This window comes from Leopardus geoffroyi, chromosome A2 (genome assembly GCF_018350155.1).
Source record: "Leopardus geoffroyi isolate Oge1 chromosome A2, O.geoffroyi_Oge1_pat1.0, whole genome shotgun sequence".
NCBI lineage: Eukaryota > Metazoa > Chordata > Mammalia > Carnivora > Felidae > Leopardus > Leopardus geoffroyi.
In genome coordinates, this window is record NC_059331.1 from 14,506,788 (window position 1) to 14,527,632 (window position 20,845).

At 46.8% G+C, this 20,845-nt stretch overlaps 1 protein-coding gene across 7 annotated transcripts in view; it reads left to right on the top strand.

Moving 5' to 3' along the window:
- GATAD2A (GATA zinc finger domain containing 2A) overlaps positions 1-20,845 on the top strand; it is a 103,651-nt gene that overhangs the window by 47,610 nt on the left and 35,196 nt on the right. For 6 of the 7 annotated variants that reach the window (XM_045492549.1, XM_045492555.1, XM_045492553.1 and 3 more), the window contains exon 3: positions 18,785-19,053. In XM_045492549.1, the coding sequence (XP_045348505.1) occupies positions 18,785-19,053 (269 nt within the window). The remainder of the gene's footprint in view (positions 1-18,784; positions 19,054-20,845) is intronic. The other variant, XM_045492554.1, reaches the window with a different exon arrangement.

A 20,845-nucleotide genomic window follows, 5' to 3' on the forward strand; every position in this document is an offset into this window, starting at 1 on the left:
TGTTTTAGTGAGATATGCCGTAGGGGCAAAAACTTGTTTAAAAAAATCAGTAACTATCTTTAAGAATTATTTTTGGTTTTAGGTTAATAATACCAATACTCACTACTGTTTCAGTAGTGCCCCCTTACCCACCAGAACACTTTCCAAGACCACTGTGGGATGCCTGAAACCGCAGATAGTATCAAACCCTATATATACTGTGATTTGTTCCTATATACATGCAGACCTATGATAAAGTTTAGTTTATAAGTTAGGCACAATAAGAGATTAACAACAATAACTAACTAATAGTAGAACAATCATAGCTATGCTATAGTAAAAGTTGTGTGAATTTGGCCTCTCTCTCAAAAATCTTAGTACTGTACTCACCCTTGTAATGATGTGAGATGATAAAATGCCTGTGTTATGAGACGAAGTGAGGTGAATGACGCAGGCATTGTGACATAGCATTAGGCTACTATTGACCTTATGATATGTCAGAGAATCATCTGCTCCTGGGCTGTGATTGACCACAGGTACCTAAAACCGTGGATAAGTGGGGACAACTGTATTATAGGAGATAACAAATAAGTAGTAATTAATGTCTTTAAGAACCAGAATTTTCAGCACCAAAGAAAAATGCAAGTATAAAATCAAGGCACTTAAGTTAAAATGTTTTAATTCTAAATCTGCATTGGGAACATGTGTAAGACTACTAAGGGTGAGACAGGGGAGTATGAATAAGAACAGATTCCCAATTTGGAGTGTCAAATGTGTTAAAAATCAACAGGTTCATTTATATTGGTACTCAAAGGAAAGGAAGAATCTTGCTGGTCCTCTTTGGGGGGTGCTAGGGAACCAACTCATTTTGAAAATTGGTAAATAAAGGGAGAGAAACAAGCATTTATCCTCTTTTCGATGGACTGAACTCTCGAGGAACAAAATAGTGGGTGAGAACAAGATCAGTGCTGCCCTACAAAACTTCCTGGAACTCTCTGTACCCTCACTGTCCAATGCACCTGGAAGAGTTTGAAGAAGTCAACTTTTAATTTTATTTAATTTTAGTCTATTTAAATAGCCACATGTGGCTAGTGGACAGTGCTGCTATTGACATATTCTGGCTAATTAAAATGAAATGATGGAATTAGAAGTTTATAAGTTTTCAGACACCTAATGAAATGGTGAGTCCAGACAGTGATCCTCAGTGGCCGCCTTGCACCCAAGAAGGGTACATGTGCTACTGGAAGGATGTGTGCTTGTTTTGGCCGCAGAATCTAGTTTATAGTAAATCAGGGGCATGTTGCATTATACCAACGGGAATGCCACCAGCAAACCTGACTGTGGGGAAATAAGATAAATAAATGATTGAAAGGAAAGGTTTTGGGAGGACCTATAGATTTCAACCAAGTGTGACTCTGACAAAGACTAAGAAATGCTTGTTAAATTGTTGGAGGTCAGGTCACGGAATTGTAGTGGTTTGTAGATACAAATACTGACCAGTGCATTCATAAATGAATGTTGTGTAGGATTTGCTTCACAGGAGCTAGTGGGGTATGGGGGAAAGGAGCAGTGTATGGAAGACCTGCAGCCTGGGTGGTGCATGTGCGCTGTGAATCCTGTTGTTTGTGCAACTTCTGAGGGCATTGCTACTTTTGCAATTTTCCGTAATCAAATATTTGAAAAATGGGCTTGACCCAGGCATATATATTCCTCAGGGAGCTTTATCACGTACATCACCCAGGGCAGGGGAGTCCTCTGTTACAAAAGGGTGGCGGCCACTGTGGTTAAATTTAAGCAGAATACTTTCAGCAGAGATTCTGGAATTGCTGTGGCTGGTGGCCTGTCAGGTGGAACAACTTCCGTTTCCAGCAGTCTTATTTTCAATAATAATAATACAGCTACCCTTCACGGAGCCGTCAGAGCATTTCCCATTTCACAGGTGAGGAAAACTGAGGTGAACCAGGCATTCTGGTTTCTACCTGATGTACTGCGATGCTGATGGCACCTTCCTATCTCTGAGCCCCTGGCTTCCCTGCCCAGTGCTTGGAGCTCACCTTACCCCTGCATGTGCTTCTTCACTTCAGTACTGACTCTGTGATATCCCCTACTTTGTTTTCTGACATAATATAATTTTGATTAGAGACCAGTCTCACTTCCCTCTTGGTGTCATTTGTCCATAGCAGCTATAGCCAGTGGATAAAGTAGATGGCTTGATTCCATGTGTGATCTAGGGATCACTGCAACTCTCAGAGTGATAGGGACCTCACTGTGTGTCTCTCCGCCTGATGTCCACTGCCCATGCACCTGCCTCCTTGCATATCTTCCCAGGGTTTCCAGGGAGGAGGCCCCGGGGTGTCCCAGGGGCCCAGTCAGCCCCTTGTTCTTGGTAGAAACTAAGCCGGTATTTGGACAGATGAATAAAACACCTGTGAGACTGAGGTGGGTGGCACATTCCCAGTAATGTGTTAATGTAAAACCGTAGCATGTGTTGTTTTGGTTTTAGACAGTATGAAGCCTACGATGAGCCTGACTTAAATTGTATTCTGATGGTGGTGGTTTGTGTGACCCCAGTTGTCTGAGGTCTTACCCTCTTTCTGCCTTGGTTCCCCATTGCTAGATTGGTTCTTGTGTGTACCACATGGCCACACAACCAGGCATCAGCTTTCCTTTGCTTGGAGGTGGTTCTTAGTTCCCACCTGTGGGGTGGGCTTGTTGTGGCCTCAGACTCTGTGAGAACTGGATGGTTGACTCACAGAACCTAAAAAACTCCCCCAATTTAACCATTTTAAAGTGTGTAATTCATTGGCATTTAATGCATCCATGATATTGTACACTCATCATCTCTATCAAGTACCAGAACGTTTTTATCCCCAAAAGAAGCCTGTACCCATTAGCAGTCACTATCCCCTCTTTCATCTCTGTGTCCTTCAGGGCCCTAGGAACCACTAGTCTACTTTCTGTTTCCATGGATTTGCCTGTTCTAGGCATTTCATATAAATGGAATCATATACTATGTGGCCTTTTTTTTACCTGGCTTCTGTTGCTCAACGTAGTATTTTCACTGTTCATCCACATTGTGACATGAATCAGAACTTCATTCCTTTTTATGAGTGAATAATACTTCATTGTATGGATATATCACATTTTGTTCATTTGTTCATCTGTTGACGGACATTTGGGTTGTTTCTACTTGTTGGCTATTGTAAATAGTGCTGCTTTTAACATTTGTGTATAGATTTTTGTGTGAATATGTTTTCACATCTCTTAGCTTGTGTACCTAGCAGAATTGCTGGGTCATATGTAATGCTGTATTTAACTTTTTGAGAGACTGCCAAACTGTTAACCATGTCACCACGCCATTTTATAGTCCTGTCAGCAGTGTATGAGCGTTCCAGTTTCTCCACATCATTGACAACGCTTGTTTTTTCTTTTTTCTTTTTTTTTTTCTTTTTTTGTTAACAACCATCCTAGTGGGTTTGAGGTAGTATCTCATTGTGATTTTGATTTGCGTTTATCTGATGATAAATGATGTTGAACATCTTTTCATGTGTTTATTGGCCACTTGAATATCTTCTTTGGAGAAATGTCTATTTAAGTCCTTTGCCTATTTTTTAATTGGATTTGTTGTTTAATTGTAAGAGTTCTTCGTATATTTTGGCCACTACACCCTTATCAGATAAATAATTTGCACATATTTTCTCCTATTTCATGGGTTTTTTCACTTTTTTAAAGATTTTATTTTTTTATTTAATTTTTTAAATGTTTATTTATTTTTAAGAGAGAGAGAGACAAAGAATCTGAAGCAGGATTCAGGCTCCAAGCTCTTAGCACAGAGCACGATCTGGGGCTCGAACTTGTGTACTGTGAGATCATGACCTAAGCCAAAGTCAGACCCTTAACTGACTGAGCCACCCAGGGGTCCCTTTAAGATTTTATTTTAAGTAATTTCTACACCAAATGTGGGGCTTGAACTTACAGCCCTAAGATCGAGAGTCGCCTGCTGTATTGACTGAGCCAGCCAGGCACCCCTCATTCTCTTATTAGTGTCCTTTGCACATTAGATTTTAATTTTCTTGAAGTCCAATTTCTTTTTTTTTTTTTCTTTCATTGTGCTTTTGGTGTCACATTTAATAATCTGTTGCTGAATCCAAGGTCATAATTTACCCTTCAGCTTTTCTCTAAGAGTTTTTATACGTTTAGTTTTTAATAGGTCTCTGACCTATTTTGAGTTAATTTTTGTTATGAGGTAAGGGTTTTGTTTTTGATCCTTATTTTTTTAATTGGCCTGAAGACATTTTGGTTTTTTTTAGGAAGGGAGAATGATACCTGGGAATTCTGAAAATGCTTTTTCTTGTGTGTTAAATACCTATGTATTGAGCCCTTATTCTATCCTGGGCCCTAGGATGCTAGCAGTGAACAAAGAGGTGTTCCATGTTCTTATGGGAGATGGGGTTAGGAGGGCACATAGACAAATAAATAGAATGTTAAGTGGTGATGAAGTGGAAAAGAGGTTAGAGGTCCACCAAGGATGTGTGAAAGGGAGCTACGTGCCATTTTGGTTTCTCAGGTGAGACCTATAAAAGAGGGTAGTTCAGAGACCTGGAGGGAGGAGACTTCAAGGCAGAGAAAGCAGGATGTGCAAAGGCCCTGGGGTGGGAGTGAGCTAACCGTCAGAGGAGCAGCCAGACTGTCAGTGTGACGTAAGAGAATGGGGTCCAGGGTTGGTGGGGCACAGATGGCAGATGAGGTCAGAGAGGCTGACCAGACCTCAAGGATGTGGTGAGGGCCTTGTTTTTATCTTGAACAGTATCTTTTACAGAAGGGCCACTAATATGATACGTTCAAGTCCAGTACTGCTGTTTCCCAGAGCTTATTGTAGGTATCTCAACAGCTCCCTGCCCAAGAGGAAGATTTCCACTTACAGGGTAGAAGCTAAATGTGGGATTTCTGGTTCAGCTCTTACAGCTGTACAGAAAGTGCTAAGAGAACTTTTCGCTGGTAGGAACTGCTTCTTAGGCCCATGGGCTTTATTGAGACGAGAAACTTACATTAGTCTTAGAAGTAAGTTTCCCTGCTGGCTCTGATCCTCCTGGGGCAGCTGCCAGTGTGCTCTGACACCACAGAATATGTGCAGGGAGGAGCTTGACAAAGGAAGCCCAGGAAGAGCCTCCAGGCTTTCCCACATTGCTGGGCCCCCTGATGAAAATGACAAAAGAAGCACCCTTGGTTCCCCTACTTTCTACTCCTGTCTCCTCCTAGGAATGGAGGTAGCTTTTCTGGCCCTTCCTGCAATTGTCTGTGTAAAACCTCCCTGCCATTTCCAGCCATGGGCCTCAATGGAGCTGGTGGTTAGAGCTGTGTCTTGGCCAGGCCCTGAGGGAGTTGGCACTGGAAGGGTTAAGACTTCCAATTTTGTGATGTGACACCCGATGGGCACATTGCAGATGGCATGGAAATGGCAGGTGTAACCCTTTGTAGGCCATGGAGGCACATGGCCCAGGAGGCAGCTGGGAAGGAACAGAGGCTGTTCCTTTCCCGTGGGAGGCAAATGTAGCCAGCTCGCCCTCACAGTGACATCCCGCACCAGGGGGACTCCTGGTTGCTATTTCCCTGTGGACATTTAATATTGCTCAGATTCCCCTTCACAGGCAGTACCTTTGTTTCTGTGTTATGTGCTTCTCCAACAGCATCTGTTCCTCTCTGGCTGCAGGGTTGGGCTTTGGCCCAATGGCCCTGGCTGCTGGCAGTTCAGATGCTCATGTCGGTCCACTTCCAGGTGGTTGGTGTTGGGTGCTCACTGGGCACTTTTGAGAGAGCAAACACAAAAGCCAAGTCCTTGTCTCCAGTGTGAGCCTAGGGGAGCTACTGATAGTTTTAAAGACACTTGTTACCAGTCTTTCCCCACTCTTAACTTGTGATCAGTATAAGTGCACCTTCTCCTACTGTGTGCTATGACTTGGAGATGAAGATGGGCTTTCGATCTCATGTCTTTGGGAAAAGGTGCTTAGAAGCCAAGGCATGGGGCCGGAGTGCAGGCGGAGTTGAGTGGGATCTGTGTGGTCCACATTGTTCCCTATTTTCAGAAGTTTGCAGGAGATCAGCTGTGTCTGAGAGAAGATAAAAATATATTCCCTACATTATCTTCCCAGGATAGGATCTGTGCTTTCTCTAGTACCCATTCCCTGTGCCCCCCCATTCTCCCATGACTCTAGGGATGGAGGTTGAGGCCTGGGGACCTAATGTCCCAGGCCTGGCCCTGTACATCCCTGGGGTGAGTTTGAACAGCCCAGAGAACTGTCAGCAGGCCGGCCTCGTGACTGTCTATTTTCTGGAGACGACTTGTCCCAAAACCTGCTTTGTTCCCACACACAATGCTGGAGTGAGATACTACCGGTGCTGTGTTCTTTTACTGGGCAGTCTGTGATTTGTGTTTAGGAATCTGAAGACCATTAAGGTTTTGTCTTTAAAGTGTTGATGGCCACCACTTAAGTATGTTGGTTTCTGCTCTCCAGGTTAACTTTGTTAAATATATCCCAAAACATTAATTCAGAGACCTCAATTACAAGTCCTCCACTTTAAAAAAACAACAATATTGTAGGGGCTCCTGGCTGGCTCAGTCAGTGAGCATGCCACTCTTGATCTCAGGGTTGTGAGTTCGAGCTCCATGTTGGGTGTAGAGATTACTTAAAGATAAAATCTTGGGGCGCCTGGGTGGCTCAGTTGGTTAAGCATCCAACTTCTTTCTGCTCAGGTCATGATCTCACAGTTTGGGAGTTCGAGCCCCTGTGTCAGGCTCTGTGCTGACAGCTAGCTCAGAGCCTGGAGCCCGTCTTCAGATTCTCTGTCTCTCTCTCTGTCCTTCCCCTGCTTGCTCGTGTGCATATTCTCTCTCTCTCTCTCTCTCAAAAAACAAAACAAAAAAGAAAGATAAAATCTTTAAAAACAAACAATCAAGATTGTAAATGTGTGCTTATTTGTAAATGTGGTGCTGATTCTTTTTATTCTTTTCACTTAACAACCTGTTTCTCTTTTTGGTTCTTGAACCAAGGACTGAAGGTGACCAGATAGGATGGACTTCTTGGTCTTGGCCTGACTTTACCTTGCATGACTCCTCCACCCTGTTGGTGGTAACAAGCTTATATTTGAATGGGTCATTAGCATTCAGATGGAGTGTGGTGTGTGGGCATGCCTGAGATGTTTAAAGTTCCCTGTTAGGAGGCTGAGATGCTCCTGAACTTAACCTTCCCTTTTGGCTCCTGGTCCATGCTGAGCGCTACATTTACAAATGGTGTCTTTTCCTGGAAGGGTTAAGTGGAGAGCACTTATAGGGACTGGGAACAGGGAGGTCCTCTGAAGGTAGTGCTGGTGCCCAGATTGATTTGTTTGATGGAGTGACTGGAGGCATTCATTTAAGTTGTGCGTATGTGTCTGGAGTGTACTCTGTGCCATTTCACAGCTCTCAGTGCTTCCCTCCACACCCATCCTTTAGGACCCAATTGCTGGTTCCAGCCCTTCTCACTCTCACAGGCTGATGGCTGGTCCTGACCTCCACCCTACCCCCAGTCCCTGGAGTCCTGGAGGGCATCTGGTGCCCAAGGAAGTCCATGGGGAGGCCCTGTCATCACTTGAGCCTTTTCACACTGAATATAAGTGGTCTTTCCAACAGGGATGTTTTTTTCTTCTACACGATCTCCTCTCATGTAAAAAATCCTTGTTTAAAGTTTGGATCTCCTTTTATTTGGTTTCATTTACTTTTCTTGGAGATGGATTTTCACGTGTTTATGTATTTCTGTCACTTCATCTTTTCTGGCATTTTTTCCTCCCTCCTCAATCTCTGTAAGTCCAGATTCTGCCCTTAGGGCCCAACTCAAATGAAGCATTTCTATATTTTTCCCCCTCCTCTTTTGGACTAGCAGGGTGAACTACTTTCTGGTGTAGACTTGTAATAACATGGTGATGAGCACATGCATCTCACAGCCCTTACTGGGTTTATGCTCCCATGAAGGTGGGGACCCTGAGCTACTCTTCTGCTCTCTACATATGAGGCACCCCCTGGGTCACTGGTCCCTTGGAGAGGTCACTGTCTGCTGCATTAGCAGTATTTGTTAGGAGTCTGACAGCATCCGCATCCTGCTGGGCCACACAGGCTGTGAACTAGAAGATGGGGTGTCCTAGGTGGTTAGTAACTGACCAGCCTCCTGTGCTGCAGAAATTCCCTTCTGGGTTAAGGCATTACTCAGATAAACAACTGTAAGCAGCAGTTGGTTCTTTGCCTTCTCTGGAAGCTTAAATTACTGTGTGCACAAAGTAGTAGCAATGAGCATGCTTTCAGTGCTAGTGATTTGAAAACTCTGCTGCTCCAGCCAGGTGTGAAATTGTTTGTCTTGGATAGGGCTTGGGAAGGTGTGGGCTGAAGTGGCTGAGGTGCATGGGGATCCACCTGAGGTCCCTCAGGGTTCTGGGTTTTTTCATGGGTTTTAGAAGTTGATGATTCTAATCTAATTTTTGTACTTTAGGGTTTTCCTTTTTGGGACAGGTGGATCAGGAGTGGAATGAATACTGATCACACATAAGAACTGCTGATCTTTTGCTCAGAATTGAACAGAGAAAGACCTTTTCTGACACAATTGGGCAAGATTTGGAAGTGGGAAGAGGAGAGGAAAACTGTGCACGTGTGTGACTGCATGTGGTGTGCATGTGTGGGCACTTGTGTCTGAGTATGCATGAATGTGGGTGTACATATATGTATATTTGTGGTGCAAGGTTGTAGTGGTGTGCAACTAGCCTGGGGCACTGCAGCCTTGGGATATGGGGAGCTGTCTTGTCAATGCCCCAGTTTCCCATGTGTTTCTTCTACCAATAGGGTATGCATTGAGTGGGGTCAAATGATCCCAAGTCTGGGGTGCTGTGTGTTCCTTGTCCCTTTCCCTCTCTTCTCACTGCCTCAGCTTCCCCAGAAACTAGAGCCCAGGCGCCATGGCCATTGGAGGCTGACAGTAAGATCGTCTACCTTGTGAGAAGCCTTTGAAAGAGTGAGTGAGTCCCTTCAGTAGGATAGAAGAATTTGTTGGTCACGTGTCTCATTTTAATAAAGTGATTGTCCACCTGGTGAGTTGTGTTGGTTTCTCTTAACACGAAGCAGAAGGCTAGGAAAACCTGCATTGAGACCCCAGGTCCAGACAGCCCCAGTGTAGGATTGACAGGGCACCACCAGGTTGGGGGGTGAAGTGATATGCCCACTAGTCAGGCCCAGTGTCCATATAAAGGTCAGAAGAATTGAAGGACCAAGGCAGTGACCAGATGGAGGCTGAGCCCCTGAAAGGACCCAGGAAGGTTCCTGGGGCTCTCTTGCTGTCCCCGGGCTGGAGTAGGCTATGGAGCTGCAGCCACAGGCAGAATGCACCAAGTGATGATTGTCGTTGTTAAGAGATCTCAGTGGGACAGGATGCTGTGACAGTGCAGCCTTCTGCCCAGGACCTTCCCTAGAGTGGGACAGTTGGGGGTATTGTGGTATGGACCTGCATCATCCCCCTGTTTGTTCCCCCATCCCCTTCTCAAGAGTTTCCCTGGCACAGATGACCCCTTTCTTCCCAGTCCTCAAGGGTGAAGTCCTGCTTACCTGGAGAAGTTGGGCCCTGCACCTCCCTTCCTACTGCACAACATTCCCAGGGACCCCCAAGTCTCTAGCAAACCAGCCCCAGTGTGCTCAAGTCACACTGTTTGTTGTTGTTGTTATTGTTAAGTTTATTCATTTTGACGGGGGCGGGGGGAGGGGGAGGAGAGAATGAGTGGGGGAGGGGCAGAGAGGGGTTGGGGAGAATCCAAAGCAGGCTCTGAGCTGTCAGTGTAGAGCCCAGTGCGAGGCTGGAACTCAGGAACTGAGATCATGACCTGAGCCAAGATCAAGAGTCAGGTCTTAACCAACTGAGCCACCCAGGTGCCCCTCAGGTCATACTTTGTATCCCAGCTCAAACATCCCTATTCTTGCTTTCTTGCTTTCTTTCTTTTTCTTTTTTTTTTTTTTTAGTTTATTTATTTATTTTGAGAGGCGGGGAGAGAGAACACCAGCATGGAAGTGGCAGCGAGCAAGCGAGAGAATCCCAAGCAGGCTCTGTGCTTTCAGCATAGAACCTGACTCGGGGCTGGAACCCACGAACTATGAGGTTATAACCTGAGCTGAAATCAAGAGTTGGATGCTCAACCTACTGAGCCATACTGGCGTCCCAAACAACCCTATTTCAAGAAGGGCTCACCCCACCCCTTCCCAGCCCTGTGCCCATCAAGGTTATTCACATCTCCCTGTGCTCTTCCTTAGAGCTTTGGTCTGATGCTCAGGCATGAGTGCTGAGGAATTGCTTGTTCCTGTAACTGGGTTAAAGTTTGATTCACTGCAGTAATCGAGTTTATAGCACATAATTTCCTTATACGAGGGACCTATTTATCTTGAGAGTGTGTAGGGCTTTTAGGATGGAATAAAATTGACCCACGTAGTGAGACAGACTGACCCTTCAGTGAGTGCTCTTCCCTCTGCACTTTTCGAAACTAAATTTCTTCTGACTTTTAAAAAGGGTTAACCTTGAGTCCTGGGCTCAGATTGAATTTACATGTCCAAGTTGTTTTTTGAAACCTGTTTTTCTTTGCAGTCAGTTCTGTGATAATGCTCATTTTGAAAAGCAGATTTGTTTCAACACTATTGATGTATTAGGGCACAATTGGAGCATGATACATACACGTTGTATGTGGTTGTGTGAAATTTTGTCCAGGAAAGTGCTAGGTTATGGGTTGGGAAGCTATGTCCCACAGGCTGGTGGTCTGTTTTGGTAAATAAAGTTTGAATGGGACAGAGCTATACCCATTTGAGGACATATTGTTAAAACTGCAGAGCTGAGTAATCAGGACAGAGACAGAAAGACCTGCAGAGCTGAATATATTTACTGTGTCCCTTTAAGAAAAAGTTTGCCAACTCCTTCACTAGATAAATCCAGAAGATTGCTCTCAGTAAAAGAGCACCTGACCATACATAAAATTAAAATGCACACACCTCAGATATGCACCAAGCCCTCTCCAGGCCATACCATTTTCTCCTGGGGTCAGACAGCCTCATTCCAGCATGTCACAGTAACTCAGAAAACAGCCACAGCAAATGCCAGGTCTTCCCTCAGGTGAGGGGTTAGGCTTCAGGTAGAATTTGTGTATTTTTTAACTGTTTAACTTGCTACCATTTAAAAAATCAGGTTTTTGTCTTTTTTTTTTTTTTTTTTTTAATCTCATGATTAAGTTTTGGGATGTTGTGTACTGCCCTGGTCACTGGACTGTTGCAGGAGGGGGTCTCCCTAGCATCTTTTTAGTCCAGGTCTTTGAGGGCCCATGGAGCTCCTGGCCAGGCAGGTAAACCAAGTGCCTTCCTAATGGTGTATGAGAGAGAAAGTGCCTATATTTTTGGAGTATCTTAGGTTTTCAGACCACTAAAGGTTAAGAACCCAGCTTCAGTCAGTGAGTAAGTAAGACTTAATTCTTCTTTTGAACAAACCTGTAGCACAGGACTCAGGGTGGCTCCTTTCCTCTGTCTGAGACCATCCCTGCTCAGCGGCTTGGCCCTTGATGTCTATACCCATGCCTGGACCATCTCCCCAGATTCCTGTTCCTTGTCTCAGCCTCAGTCTGTGGGACTCTATATATTCGCCTTTCAGAAAGTCCAAATGGCAGAGTTTTTAATGAAAGTACTTGTTTGCTTCATTTTGACCTATAAGGCAAACCCCAGGAATCGTACGTTTCATGAGGATAATCTACAGAAATGTAGGTTTAACTCAGTAGCACGTACCGAACCCATATTGTTTTGCTCCACACTGAATATGGAGGTGAATGGAAAGAAAAAAGCTGCTGCCATGGAGGAGTCTAGCAACAAGCTGGGAGAGGAGATGAAGCTGCTGAACAGTATGGGGATTGTCGTTGTGGAACTATGTGAGACATGGGCTCCCTCAGAGCGAGCCCACACTGATGCTGTGGCCTGGCAGCCATTCCGCACAACTGATGGCCCAGGTAGAAGGTGGGTTGTGGGGATGAGCTGAGGGGTTTGAGTTTACTGTGTAGAGCTTGAGATTTGCTTTAGTAAGTAACACAGGGGATGGACTTTTAAGCTGCTGAGACACTTGCTAATAATGAGTGGGAAAGTCACAGCAGTGGCACCTCTCAGTCCACTGAAGGTTGCATATTTGTCTTATGTTCTTGGTTCTGTCTGTTGGAGGAGCCAGCCTCCTGATTTTCCTACATTATAAAGCACTCTCCCTCTGGCCTGGGAGCATTTCCCTCCAAAGGGCCCTCTCCCCTTGTCTCATCCCTATACACTTATCCTTTTAAAAAGTTTTCAGCATCTGCATGTGGGAGTGTTATTTTATCTAGCTAGCTCTCCTTTTTATCTTTGTGTTCTTTGAATACAAGACTGATAGAAAGTCACTGTTAGGAGAAATAATTTAATACAGAAAGTGAAAGTTTCTGAATTTATTCTTCAGAATTGAGTGCTGTGGCTTTTAGCCTAATTTCTTTCACTTTTAATTTTAGTAAGCTTTTTCAGTTTTTTCTGAAGATTATAAGCATTTTTAAGCCATGTGAATGGTATTATACTGTTCTACACATTGGTTTTCTCATTCAAGTCATTTTTTTTTTTTAACATTTATTGAGAGACAGAGAGAGAACAGAGCATGAGCATGAGAGGGGCAGAAAGAGGGGAAGACACAGAATCCAAAGCAGGCTCCAGGCTCTAAGCTGTTAGCACAGAGCCCGATGCAGGGCTCAAACTCACAAACCGTGAGATCATGACCTGAGCCGAAGTTGGATGTTTAACCAACTGAGCCTCCCAGGCACCCCTCATTCAAGTCATTTTTTAAAAAAATTTTTTTAATTTATAATTTTAGAGCGCGTGTGAGTGGGGGAGAGGGGCAGAGAGGGAGAGACTCTCGAGCAGGCTCCATGCTCTGCATGGAGGCTTGATCCCACGACCCTGGAATCATGACTTGAGCTGAAAACAAGAGTCGGATGCGCAGATGACTGAGCCACCCAGGCGACCCTCATTCAAATTATTTCTAATATCACTCTGTTTCTTCACATAGCGTGTCTATGAGGTGTGGGTAGGGAAACTGAGGCTGAAAGACTAACAAGTTCTCTCAGCCCATTGTTGCCTGAGATTTGGCCTCTGTTCTCTCCTGTGTCTGGTAGTAGAGGCTGGCTGTTGGGATCGTCCTTCTATTCCCCAGGTTAAGTTTCATCCCTTGTACTCAGCCTTAACAGGGTTTGACGTTTAAAACCTGAGAGCTGGCATTTTTATCGCGCATTCCTTCCAGAACACAGCCACTGCATCCCTGCTACTATCGTTCAGAGAGAAGCATCAGGAAGTGGCTCAGGACTTGAGCAGAGTGAACTCTCTGTTCTGGAAGAGAAGATAAGTGCCTGTCAACCAGAGGCTGCTGACACCAAAGTATAGCTTAGTTGTTCTCTCCCCGTCCCCTCCCCAGGTACCTGGCTTTGACTCTCAAGAATGTAGGGAGCCTCCAGAGGGTGAGCAGAAGGGTGTACAGGTCTGGGACTTCTCTTCTGCAGCTTCTGCAGGCTGTTGTGTCTGGGAGGGTCAATGGGATTCCTGGGTCCAGGCAGGAGACAAGAGAGAAATCATGCAGAAGGGCATCATAGATAGCCCCAGCCTCAGGACCACCAGGGCACAAAGATCCACCTGCACTGTGCATCTGCTGAGGGGCACTCTGGTGGTGGGTGCCTGGCTGCAGGCCTGCTGGAACTGCACACCTGGCAGGGCCTGTGTGTCGCAGTGTGGAGGTTGGCCAGTGCCAAGTGAAACCAGCGTCTGGACCTCATCGTCACCCAACTTGGCATTGGACTTCACTGGCCCTTCTTTCCTGACAGGGAGGGGTGCTCTGTGCTGCCGAAAACAGTGGCTGCCCCATGTGCAGGCTTCCACCTGTCAGTAGACACTCCTCGGCCTCTCTGTGTGGGTCTGGTAGACTCCTACTCACCATGTCCAAATTTCCCTGTTTCCAACCTTCTTCTCCCAGATCTGCTCTTACCTCATTTCAGAAAACCAATTCCATCCAGTTGCTCAGGCAAAAATAAAACAAAGCAATCTTTTCTTGCCTCCTGTCCAGCTGTTGGTACGTTGTGTTGTCTAAAGTATACTTAGGGTTTGGTCATATCTCCCCACTTCTCAGTCTCTTTCCCATCCTGAGCCACAAGATACAGAAGTCTCCCCCAAACTGCTCTCCCTGCCATCTCCTACTCCAGTCTATACAAATATCAACCAGATGATCCTTTAGAACAAATTGGATCTCCCCTCATCCCCACCCCTCCATGTTCCCCCTGAGGACAGTCCACACTTAGTACCCTCTTTTCTTCCACCTCCTCATGCTCACTCTTCTGTGCCCTGGAAAGAGCACCCCAATTCCACTTTTCTCATGCCTGAAACAGGAGTGTTATTGATAGTATTCCTGCTGGTATGTTAGTAACAGAGTAATATAAATAGCATTTCCTGGTACAGATAATGATAATGCTTCAGAGTTATGGCTCCATGACTTGTGTTTGTTTACTTTTTTTTTAAGTTAACTTTTTTTTATGATAAAAAATATGTTTACTGGCATTATGTGCTCAACTTGTGCCAGGTGCTTTCTGTTGGTTTCCTGAGTCTTGTTTAAAAATTCTGGTTCCTGCATCATTCACCTCTTTGGAGTTGCTTTAGAAGAGGTTTTCCACCTGAGGTTCTCAGATCAGTTAGACAGTGGCATTTTACTAAAAAATAAAGTATCTTTTGGTAGAGGCATTTACAATTTGCATTGACCCAAAGCCCCTTGTCCACATTCCACCTGTTATTTGGTTGCCTCTTCGACCTGAGGTCGGTCGTTCTGTGCTGTGCCTATGTAGCTGCTAGAGTGACTGGAACCTCCCTTCTTGGGGCAAGGAAGACCTGGGTTGCTTCCTGCCACCTCTCTGCCCGCCCAGCCCTGTCTGAGGATGCATTAGAGCAGGCTCTGCGTGACTTAATTGTGTTTGTGAGAGTGAGAAGAAAGGACTGAGGCCATCTGGGTTCCAGCCCTGCTTCCTGGGTAGCAGCCTGTGCCTCAGGCAGCCTTGCAGTCCTGGGAGCCTCATCTTTACAATGGGCTGCTGTTGTCAGGATCTGCCCCTGTCTTCAGGCAACAGCCAGGACAGGATCCCCCTTAAGTAAGAGGGGGTTGCTCTTTGTGGGCTGGCAGTTCCTGAATGGGCCTGTGGTAAAACCCTCACTGGCTAGGGGTTTTGAAGCAGATCCTAACTTTCCATCACAATAACCCAGCCTCTTGTTCTTTTTTATTTTTAATGTTTGTTTATTTTTGAGAGAAAGTGTGGGTGCATAAGTGGGGGAGGGGCAGCGAGAGGGGGGCAGAGGATCCTAAGTGGGCTCTGCACTGACAGCAGCAAGCCCAATGTGGGGCTCAAACTCAAAAACCGTGAGATCATGATCTGAGCTGAAGTCAGATGCTCAACTGACTAAGCCACCGAGGCGCCCCTTTACCTGCTCTTTAGAAAGTATTCTGAGGTAACTCCTCACTGCTTTTTTGCAGAAATTGTAGGTCATGCTTCATTCCTCAAGGCTGGTTTCTTCCCTATAGCTTTTTCATTGATCTTGGGTTTGTGCCTGCAGGGTGATGGACACTAGCCCTAATGTGCTAGGGCACTGGTCCTTCCTGCTGAGAGGAGGGAGGAGCATTCTTTATTAGCACCTGTACTCCCCAGGAGCAAATGCTTCCTGTGGCCTCTAAGGCAACCATCTTGCTGTGGAGTAGGCCCTACCCAAGATGGAGGGGGGCACGGGGCAGGTGGTGCAGAGCTGGACGCACCCTCTGCCATAGTCAGCCCTGCCCCCTCCAGCTGTGCTGTTCCTTTCTGTGGTGGGGGAGGGATGCAGCTGGCCACCCCTCCCGAGAATGCCCTGCTGGAGCCAGAGAGCAGGGCATGCATGTGCTGCCAGGCTGGCCATTGGTTCTGGGTCCAGGGTTGGCAGATTTCCAGTCCCTCGGCTTTAGAGTGAGCTACCTTGCTTGACACTGCACACAGAACATAAACAGGCTGTATTCCGGGCCCTCTGCTGGGGACCCTGATCAGCTACCTGAACTAGGGTGTTGTTGGGGCCCTGTGGCCCAGAGTGGTCACTGGAGCTAGAAGAGGAGCAGCCCTGTGTGGGTATGAGGCTCTGCTCTGGCCCTTTATGCTTGCTTATTTTATATTAGTGACAATGAAGTGAAGTCACTTGGGTACTACTTTGTCAGTCTGGTGACCTGGCACACAGTGAACTGGTTGTTGGTCCCCACCCGCCCAATCTGTGTGGGTATTTGAGAGGAAGGACTTCATGCAGGGTCTGGGTTTGGATGACTTTCCTGGATTGGAGCCTGGAGCTTATAAGGCCAGAGACTGCACTAGGTGGGTGTGCCAGGCTGGAACAGAGGCAGAGTGGGGAAGCATGGGGGAGTTTAAGTACAGGATTGAGGTGGGGGCATCCTCCTCCTCCACCTCAGTCCCATTCTTCCCTGGTCTGTACCAGCCCAGACTGGGAACTTCTCCCTTAGGGACAGAATTTCTTCTGACTCTAGTGGGCATGCCTTTTTGCCTCTTTCCTGGTCTTGTCTCTTCTCCTTTTTGATCCTGACAGGCTCCTCTCTTGCCCTGGGAACACAGCTACCTGCTGTCCAAGGCAGCTACTGAAATTGTTACTCTTGTCCAATTCCCCAAATGTTTAAGGAGCTTCTCTTTTAGGCAGCCCTCAAAGGAAAGATGACCCATGCCTCCCACAGTGAGGGAGGGGAGGTTGACTGACACTCATCTCAGGGCAATGACTTATCTGCAATCTCACAGAGAGGACTGATAGATTCACTGAGCAGGCTGACAGGGTTTGTTGTCAAGACATATCAAAGAAGGACAGAAGCCATAGAGCTTTAGGCTAAGAAGGACATGGGGTATCCTTTGCTTTTCTCTGGGGCAGTTAGGAGACCATATCCATACAGAGTGTGGGAGGAGGAGATGGGGGGATGTTTGGGGGAGTGACTAGGACTGAGCAGTTGGTACAGGGTGGGCAGCAGGCACAGGATAGTATGCCAGGAGGGGTTGGGGGCAGATGGAAGTCTTGTCAGTAGCCCATGCCCTTGGGCTTCAGAGTTCTCCAGCCCCACCTTCTGTCAACATGGGTGGAGAGCATTCGGGGGTAATATGACCACCAGGAGTCTTGCTCATTTTGACCCTTTTGGACTGCCTGTAGGAGTAGATATTTGAGTGCCCTGGCCAGGCCACAGTGGCCCGACACGTGTGCATGTGGACTGCTCTGCCTCCTGAGCCAGGAGCATGAAACAGCAGTCAATTTCTTTCCTTTAACTCTAAGTCCACCGAAGAGGCCACTAGGACATGGTCCTGCACTGTTGCTCATTTGAGAAATCGGCTCCTTAACAAGGTTGTGAGTGAGTCATCTTAGGAATGCATCCCATGTATGATGATGTTGCCCCTTCATTGCTCTGTGTTGCCCCTAGTCTCCCAGAAGGTGGGCTCCAGGACAGGCTTCTCAGGGTATTCGTGGTGAGGAAACTGGGGTGCCAGATGCCCTGCCTGTGTGGACACAGAGCCAGGAGGCCTTCAGTGTAGGCACACCACAGGTATGAATTGAGATTCTCAAGGGGCTTGTAGTGTGTTCCTCTGTGGACCCTGTGTTGGTAGACATAGGCACCTACCATCCTGTGTAGAACTGGCATTTTGGGAATCCTCCTAGAGCCTGGCAGCTAAATTCTTTTTTGTCCCTCATGAACTCTGGCTTGGCTTTTTTAGACCCTGACTCTTGCAGTCTTATTTCCTGTGTCCTGCCTTGTTGGGACATCGGGGCTGGAGTGGCTCCTTTAAGAGCGAGCGCCTGTGTCCCAGACTCTGTTGTGGAATGCCAGCAGCCTCCCTGCAGACAGACATCATTGCGCTGTCCTCCGTCCTGTCTCTGTGAGGGTTAACAACACTTCAGCTTGTTGTCTGGAACCGGTTCAGACTGGTTTTCTGGAAAGTGCTTTGTCTCTCAGACTGAATCCTGGGAAGGGTCATGTGGAGCCCAGTGATGTCATGGGATCAAAAACTGACTCAGCTGTTTTTTTCTTCTTTTCTTTCTTTAAATCAAGATATGTGTGTGCTGCAGGTACAGGGTGCTGGCATGGTGACGGGCCAGCTCTCACCCCACTCAAAGTTTACCTTGCTGGCAGTCAAAGGGTTAAAGGTGACCCCCACTTCTCACTCCCCTGAGGTGAGCAGGGAGTAAGGAGGCCGCCCCTCACTAAAGGGGAGAATGGTCAACCCGAGTCAGTGCAGTGCAGTTCTGGACCTGGGCAGTGACCCTGCTTCTGGTACAGCGGTATCTCCCCTTCCCGGATTCCAGAAATCTCCAACCTAGGGCAGGTACTCAGAATTCCATAGGCAGGAAGTTCAGGTCTAGAACAGTTTTCCTCTCTTTGCTTTTGAATTTGGAGCACAGAGAATTCCTCTTCCTTCTAATAATCAGCCACTTTCCATTGTTCCTGTCCAGGTCCCTGCAGGTCTCAGCTCCCCAGATGCTCCATGGATCTTGCCCAGCCTTCCCATGTCAGTTAAGAAAGGTCCTGGGCACACTTTGTGAGGCCTGCATTTGTTGTACCGACTTCTACTATCATCATGGGGCAAGGAAAACTCTTCAAGCTGACACACTGAAGTTTCTAAGAAGGTAGCAACTTGGTTGTGCCAAGTTTAAATGTCATGTTTTCTCCTTCCAAAGTTCAGAATGACTGAAGAAGCATGCCGAACACGGAGTCAGAAACGAGCGCTTGAACGGGACCCAGCAGAGGATGATGTGGAAAGCAAGAAAATAAAAATGGAGAGAGGATTGTTGTCTTCAGATTTAAACACTGACGGAGACATGAGAGTGACGCCTGAGCCAGGAGCAGGCCCAGCCCAAGGGTTGCTGAGGGGGACAGAGGTGACAGCCATGGGCAGATGTGAAGGGCAGGCGGGCGACGGGCCTGTGGACATGCGTACCTCATACAGGTGAGCAGGAGGGACCTGGAACCAGGTCTTGTGGGTGTGAGAAGGCGGTGGGGAGATGGGCCTGAGGAAGCAGCCCTTGGTGAGTTACGGGTTCTAGTCCTGGCATTGCTGTGCTGTCCTGGACAAGGGATCTCCTCACTGGGGCCTGGACATCAATGGCAAGGGGTGTGGGTCTCACAGGAGGAAGGGGCAGTATCCTCCATTGGCTGCCCTGCAAGGCAGTGAGTCTTCATTAAACTGATACCATTTGTTTCTTCAGCTGGTGCTTTTGGCTTGTGGAAAAAGTTGGGAGTTTTTCATTTCAGTATATGTCCCTGCTTTACAGATCTGGGGTTCTGGAGGCCAGGGATTCTATACTGGATCTGGGTAACTAGGCTGGGGGCAGAGTCTGGAGTCCAGCTCAGAGATGCCTCTCACATGCGCCACCACTCCTCTTAGGCAGCACGTTGTGAAGGAGGAGGTCACTATTCAAGTCTGTGGTGTGGTCTGTTGATTTTTCGTTAGTCAGTACTGATTACTTCAAGAGGATTCAGATCCTCAGTTTTGTGAAGTTCTTAAGGAAAAAACTTGAAAGAATTAAGACTCACTTTACCCCCCTTCCCTACCTCCCTCATTTCTTCACTCAGAAACATTCTTTTCTTTCTGTAAAGAGAAATCTGGGCCTAACTTCTGCTGTCACCTCTCCCCTTGGAGCTCTGGTGGGAACCATTCTCTCTAGCATGTTTACGCTTAGATGTCCTATGAGCCAGATACGCCACAGTGGGTGTGTTGGTATGGCCACAGTCTCCTGGCCACCCCTCACCAACCCCCTAATCCTCCCCTGCAGACTCCCTTCCATGTCTGTTTGCCCAGAGTGGGGGTGAGGGTGGCAGGTGCAGAGCTAGGGAAGCTGGGACCGTTTTGCCTTCTCATGAGTGTTGACTAACCCCACACAGGGACTCCACCCTGTAGTCTTCATGTTAAATTCATTTTGGAGCTCAGACTTTTGGAATCCTAAGAACTTCAGAGATTATCTGGCCTGGTATTTCTCAGCTTTACAATTTTTACCTCTTTGAGATAAATGGGAAAATCCAACCCCTTCTACTGGGGAAGCATCTTAGTTTGAGGGGGTGTGTGCTCTGTGTTTCTACTACCCAAAAAGGCGTTTTTCTGTCTGGCTGTGCTTTTTGCTGTTCCTGTCCCAGAGGCCTCTTTTAAAGTTCCAGAAATAAAATTGTAAGTCTGGTTCTCCTTTCTCTCCCTCTGACTTGGTCCTCAGTAGTGTCTCAGGTACTATATCAGGTAGCTGAGGAGGAGAAAGAGCCTCCTGCTGTTTGTGAAGATCTGCTGGATGTTTGTTTCTTTCTTTCTTTAATTTTTTTAATGTTTATTTTTGAGAGAGAGAGAGAAAGCATGAGTCGGGGAAGGACAGAGAGAGAGGGAGACACAGAATCTGAAGCAGGCTCCAGGCTTGAGCTGTCAGCACAGAGCCGGAAGTAGGGCTTGAACCCCCGATGGACCGGACTGTGAGATCATGACCTGAGCCAAAGTGAGACTCTTAACCAACTGAACCACCCAGGCACTCCATCTGCTGGATATTTCTCGTGATCCTGGGTTCCTGGTGTGCATTTTCTCATGTTATCACCTTGCTGCCCTGCAGGGCAGCCCAGTGGATTGTGAGGGAGAGGTTACCAGATCTTTCTGTTGATACAGCCTGGAGCTACATTTGGCCTCTGGGCCTCTTGCTTCCAGACTTTTCCCACAATGCCCATTGGCTTCCAACCCAAGGTCACTTAGACCATGTTTTCTGAAG